This window comes from Pinus tabuliformis, chromosome Q, assembly GCF_031772625.1.
Source record: "Pinus tabuliformis cultivar Carrire ecotype Pingquan chromosome Q, CPIR1, whole genome shotgun sequence".
In the NCBI taxonomy this organism is placed as follows: domain Eukaryota; kingdom Viridiplantae; phylum Streptophyta; class Pinopsida; order Pinales; family Pinaceae; genus Pinus; species Pinus tabuliformis.
The window spans coordinates 1312840066-1312847190 of record NC_142296.1 but is presented as its reverse complement, the minus strand read 5'-3'; the positions used below and the strand labels follow the sequence as shown (position 1 = coordinate 1312847190).

At 27.9% G+C, this 7125-nt stretch overlaps 1 protein-coding gene across 1 annotated transcript in view; it reads right to left on the bottom strand.

Moving 5' to 3' along the window:
- Positions 1–853: 853 nt before the first annotated feature.
- LOC149224660 (protein neprosin-like) overlaps positions 854–7125 on the bottom strand; it is a 30615-nt gene continuing 24343 nt past the window's right edge. Inside the window, exons 3-5 of the mRNA XM_089388245.1 lie at positions 2955–3131; positions 1367–1516; positions 854–1246 (exon numbers count right to left, since the gene is read on the bottom strand). Coding sequence (XP_089244371.1) covers positions 854–1246; positions 1367–1516; positions 2955–3131 — 720 coding nt within the window. The remainder of the gene's footprint in view (positions 1247–1366; positions 1517–2954; positions 3132–7125) is intronic.

Below are 7125 nucleotides of genomic sequence, written 5' to 3'. Positions count from 1 at the left end.
AATATCATAATTTAAATATTATTTTCAGAAAAATATTACTATTTGATATTAATAAATTAATTTAAAGATTATTTTTCAAAAACTACCTATTTAATATAGTCATTACTTATTAATATTTTTAATAAATTAATAAACTAATCTCATTTTTTAAATATTATTGTTCAAATATAGCAGTTAATTGAAATTATGTTTCTACATTGCTCTCTATTTAAGCCATTGCAATGGTCTCCCTCTTCATTTAATTCTCATGATCAACCACACTTCTTCCTTAAAATTTCTTTTAATAAATTAAGTTTTAAGATAACCTTATTAATTAATATTTTTAAGAAATTAATAAACCAATATTATTTTTCAAAAATAACAATTACTTAATAATATTTGTTTATAATATGCTAATAAATTAATATCATATTTCAAATATTATTGTTCAAATATAACACTTACTTGAAATTATGTCTTTACATTGCTCTCTATTTAAACCTTTCTAATAGTCTCTTTCTTCATCTTATTTTCATGATAACTACACTTCTTCCTTAAAATTTCTCTTTATCTAACTTCTAAAGAAAAACTGCTTAAATTTTTATTTTATTTTATTAAAATAATTAAAAATATATAAAAAAAAAATTGTCAAAATAAAAAAGTTATATAATATTAAATTGTCCATCTTTTACATTTTGAAAAGAAATTACAAGTCATATAGCTACAAATGCAGAAATTATTTTATTTTATTGAAATAATTAAAAACATATAAAAAGATTCCAGAGTAAAAAATATTTTTATAATATTAAATGGCCTATCTTTTCAAAATGTAGAAGGAATTATCAACTCATAGCTCGAAATGCAGAAATATACATCAGGTAGCACAATCAACGGCATCTCCTCCTGGTCCGCCGAAAAAGAAATATGCACCCAAACCATCGCCATCAGTAACATCTGACACGTCATAACATTTTGGTTTATGTGCTAACCGGTTCGTATCGAAATGCGCCATCTCTCCGTAATCATTCCAAATTTTTATGTTCCTTATGAATGCACTACGGCCAAAACCTTCAGATGGTAAATGCCCGCTCCCCATTTCTGTTTTACTAGACGGTTCTTCATAATAAAACAAAACTTCACCTCCCAAGCCTACACTACCTGCGTTCTCATAAAGTATTGAAAACAGTGAACCAGGCCACCAACCCAAAAGTTCATTGCTTACATATACAGACCATCTGGCATCATCACCATCACTTCCTGGATACTCCTGTGGACACAGAAAATAAAATCTAGCAAATCACATAAGCCAGCGGAAAAAAGAATTAAATATACAAATAAAGGATATCAGAATAGAGATTTATCTCCCACAATAACAGAGGTTACTCACATGGATAAGTTTCACATCGATCTGTTGTTGGTTCCCATTATATGTAGACACCGGGGATATTGGTGCACCTAGATAGTTAGTAGCACCAGGTGCTAACACGAACCCTGGACACAGTGTGTTTTCGCAACTATCCAAATTCCCATTATCGTTCTGCATCATAGATAATCAATATTCAATTAAGTAATATTTTATAAACGAAAGCTGAAGAACATGGCTATGATAGAAAACTTTGTAAAGTTTTGTAAATCTCATATGTAATTGGTGAGAGGTGTAATTGTAATGTAAATAATTTTATATGTGAGTGAAATTAAATAATAATTAGTTTAAATTTATTTTAATTTTACATTTATTAACAGTTAAAAATATCAATTTTTTTTTTGAGATGTTGTTTTTTTTACAGTAAAAATAGATTTCATTTCTCTAAAAACTGGTAGATCTTGAGTTAATATAAATATATGTTGGTTATTTAATCATTTAAATATGCACTATTTTTCTATTTATGTAAATTTTAGCTATTGTTAATAGATAATTTAGTAACTAAAAATGAGATATTATATTTCTAATTTGAAAATCACTATTTATTAATAGTTAATATACTAGCCTTAAATAAATATGCACCATATTTCTATTTATGTAAATCTTAGTTATTGTTTGTAGATTATTTAGTAACTAAAAGTGATATATTATATTTTCAATTTGAAAATGATTATTTATTAATATTTAATATACTAGCCTAGCCATATGAATTAAATAATTGGTAAATCTGAATGACTTAGTTTAAAGAGAGCTTTTTAGCCATGAAAGTTATGGAAATTTGCATTCTCACTATATTCTGATAAAATTATTAAACATTATAATTTTAAGTCTTTTGGAAGTTTTTGATGGTGCTCAATCCATTTTCACCCTCAAAAACATGATTCAGAAACTAAGTCTACAAGATTTCTTGAATTTCTTTTGCCAAGATTCCTCACACTTTTTGCATTGCCATAGAGGACTCCAATCCTAATAGATATCAATCCAAAATAAATATCAAAACCCTTCATAACACTAAAACACCGGATAACACTTCATGTTGATAATTAGCTAAATTATAACTTTGTTTTAAATTATTATTATTATTATATCAGTGATTAAAAAACATAAATTATGAGCTATAAGATATATCTATTTAGAAAAACATGTAACAAGATTTTTAATTATGAAAATTAAATCTCTATTATTTAATTATTAATAACTAGATTAAAATTCTAAAACTTTATTTCAAAATAAATATATATATAACAAAAAATTAAAATCAATAATAATAATATAATTTTAAAATAATACCCAAATTAAATATGAATAAGACAAAAAAATACTTACAACAATCCAACTCACGAAAAATCTTGGATTAGTATCTCCATAAAGTGATGGATATACCTACAATAATTATTAAAAAATAAATTAATTACCGATTAATCATAATTTTTTGTTAAATATTATTAATTAATATTATAAAAGAAAATCCATCCTGTTATTAATTGAAACAATATTTGCATTACTCATATTTAAAATCGTTAAATATTTAGATATGCTGAAGAGAGCTTACCTCCCATCCAGCCAGAACAGTTTCGGCTTGATTGACATCGATATATTCATTTCGTGCCCAAATGTCGGTCGCACTGAATATACCACTACCATTAATGTCCACCTTCGGCTCCCATACATTCAACTGTGCACTTACTTCATAGAATGGTCCGTCTGAGTCGACTGTCAGATAGGCGAACTTTGAAAGCCAAACCAACAACAAATAGGGGTTAATTTCAAATGATGGGAAAATCTGTTCGAATTTTCTTTACGGAACAAAATGGTTAATTTCAAATAAGGGACTGGTTGAATTTTTTTAAATTCTAACATAACACTGTCAATTAACAAAATCTAATAATTTTTTTATAAAATACTTATAAAAAAACTCTTTTATACCACTCCTTCAGAACAATCATTATCATTATAAACTTTAAGAGTTATATATTAATTCATAAAACAAAATTAGTTATTTAAAAATATATAAATAAAAATCATCAATTTTACCTTTTACAACACTAAATTATTTGATTGAAATATTCCTATCTTATTAAGATAATGTAAACTCGTACATCTTAATACTTCGAAGGCATTTTACCATTTAAATTAATATGGTATATAAATAATATATATTTAAAATATATATTAGGATTTGTTTCAAAACCATATAAAAATTATTAATGAGGTTTTCATTTTAATATTACTTATAAATATTTGATATTTTTTTTTTAAGTTTTTGGATAAATCACATAAGCAATAATTCGTGGTCTATCTTTTGAACTTACTAAAGTTCAAGATAAACTTCATTAGTAGGTTCAAAAAGGTTGCCATCAATTATGGTTTATATGATTTATTCTCAACCTAATTAGTAAGTTCCAAAGGTAGGCTATCAATTATTGCTTATGTGATTTATCTCAAAATTTTAAAAAAAAATTATTTATAAATATTAATAATAATATATTTTAATTTTGCAATATATAAAGATAAAGTAATTATATATATGACATTTCCAATTTTATTTATAAAATTTGTGTGAGGTGTTTTCTAACATCAAAAAGTATCTATAATTCTTTTGCTACTCAATATAAAGTTGACCTGTAATATTTAAAAAATATTTCTATATTAACTATTAATAAAATATTTCAATATCTATATCCATATTAAATAATGTGAGTTTATGTCAATTGATTGAAAATAAAATTATTTTAATTTAAGTTTTAAATCAAATAAAATATCTATATTACTTAATATATTTTAATGTGTACTTCATATATATAAAAAATAATATTTACACAAATATATATTTATATATATATATAGAACAACCAACTACTTCCCATGTTTTTACATATTAACATATTAAGTAATGTGTGTGTGAGGGCTTTCTAACTCTTATAGGTTTTCAATTTTTTGGTGAAAATATGATATAATAATTTGCACTCGTTCTTTATGGATTCATTTCCTTAATATGGATTTATAATATTTTTGTGAATGTCTCACAAGGCTGGTGAATATTTTACTCAATTATAAAATCTTGTAATAGCTTGGTATTACCATGGGTCAATACCATGGGAGCTTAAAAACTACTATTAGTAATTTATAAAAATTAATAAAATTAATAGTTGATTTTTATTTTATTTTTTATTTTAACCAACCTAAATTGTTTAACATACATTAAATTACGCACTTGTCTATAATGAGACTTTTTGGAAGCCTTTCTGGTGGGTTTTTTCGGTCAAAATCCGGCAGCAATTTATTGGAATCGCAAGTTTGATAGCTAGTTTGTGCACAATCAAAGCGTCCGAGGGGTTTTTGAGGTGTTGAATCCAAATATGCAGTTAAAAAACCATTTTAACTGCAACAAATCAAGATTTAACCTCAATTTCTTAAGTGCAACAAATCAAGATTTAACCTCAATTTCTTCCACTGGATTCCGTCACCGCAATCTCCAAAAAGTCGCATTATAGACAACTCCTTAAATTACAACATCCATCTTTACTCTTGATCCACCAAGCCCTCGGAGATATCAATATTTTTTCACTTTATGCTAGTTTGCATATGACGATATTTGATACCTCTCGGAGATCTAGAGTAAATATGGATCTATGCTGGTTTAATTCCCCCATTTAAATAGGCTACATTCTAGTTGAATACCATGGTTCAATACCATGTGGCATTTTGGTGAATACCATGGGTCAATACCATGTGCCATTTTGATGCGGGAGCATGTGACTCGGAGGGGAAGGATCTTCCAAATTATTCCAAAAATCCAAAAAAAATTTACATGCAAGGGAGTGGGGTCCTTTAGCCTGCAATTTCTATGCTTTCTTAGTTAAAATTAGAATAAATCTAGCAATAAATCATGCTAATTGTAACATACCTTTCAAGCTTTAAATCACCTGTAAAGCATGCTTTTCTTGTATCGGATAAGGACGAGAGGGCCTATCCTTAGTTATAAATAAAATGGCAGCAAAGCTCTCATCAGACAGAGGAGAGGGGCGAGTGCCTTAGTTTTACTATTGAAATTTTTGTTCTCTCGATGTCTCTAATGTAATGATTCTGTAAATTGCTTGCATAGGTTATTTTTATGACGCCTTAATATTGTTGAATGATTCTGATACTGTCTATAAATCAACGAATGTTCCTTGCCTTTTATTCATAAATATACTGCCTTGATTCTTATTTTGAGATGGCGCATATATCATTCTTGGTAGGGCAAGAGCGCTTGTAGTTTCGTTAATCAGCGGAGGCGTTGTTGAGAGTTCATAAGCCGAAGGTGCATAACCATATTGGGCAAGACCATATCAGCATCGAAAGGGGTTTATTTCACTGTTCGTTGGATTGTATGCGTCTCATAAAGCCTTCCGTCCGAGCAGAGAATTAGGGTGGTCAAGAGCGAGTTTCGGATCTGAGAATGAACCTTATTAATTGTAATTATATATCGTTGAGTCCGGGGAATAATAAGTTTGGAGCCGACATCATATAAATTTGAATTGATATATATCGTTGAGTCCACTATCGCGGAGACAACAAGGTTGTGATTTGTAACGACCAGCGAAATACGGAACCGGCGAAGTATAAACCATTGCCTATAGTTGTATCGGATCTGGAGGGAGAAGGATATGTCGAGCGATCGTCGATTTGATTATACACCGGCGACACACAATTTAAGTGCGGAGTATATATAAAGCGATGTGGATTTGGTTATGCTTCGGCTTGTCCAACTGAAATGCGGATATAGGTAAGCGATATATACACGTATACAGCCCGAGAATAGCATAGAGCGCAGAGTATATATATATATATATATATATATATATATATATATATATATATATATATATATATATAGTGTTGTCAGTCCACGATAGGCGAGTCTTTGCCATCGTAATTTCCATTATATGTTGCGCGTACATATAGATCCGTGGATCTATATTGTATATGTAATCCACCAAAGAGATATCACTTTTAAAGCCGTCTCCAAGAGCCAAGATTAATTAGTAACGCATGATATCAGGACTTTGGAAATGAAACATTAGCTTAATGACTGGTGCGCCCAATCTAAAGGGAAAGGAAATTGAACAAGGCATAGAGGAACTCGCTGACAGATTGAGTAAACTGAGTCTAACGCCTCCAGCCTCGCCATCACATTTTTATTTTTATTAATACTCTTAATAATGTTTTTTTGCATGGTATTAATAACAATTTAGTCCATGGTATTTGTCCCATAGCATTTTGCCCATAGGTTTCACCATTTTTTGAGTGTTCGTAAATATAAGGTGACTTATGGAGTAAATATAAAAAAATGTTTTATTTGTTTACCATACCTCTTGTTTATTTATATTTTTATTAATTTATCATACCTCTTTTACACATATGGTATTTGGCCCATAGGATTCACTTAAATAAAAGGTTATGGACTAAATATAAAAAGAGGTTTTATATATTTACCATATGTCTAGTTTATTTATATTTTTATTTATTTATCATAACTTTTGAGTAAGTATAAAAAGACATTTTATTTATTTACCATACCTCTACTTTACTTATATTTTTATTTGTTTACGCCCTTGCATGTATATAAGGTGACTTATGGAGTAAATATAAAAAATGTTTTATTTATTTACCATACCTTTCATTTATTTATATTTTTATTAATTTACCATACCTCTTTTTATAAATATGGTATTTGGCCC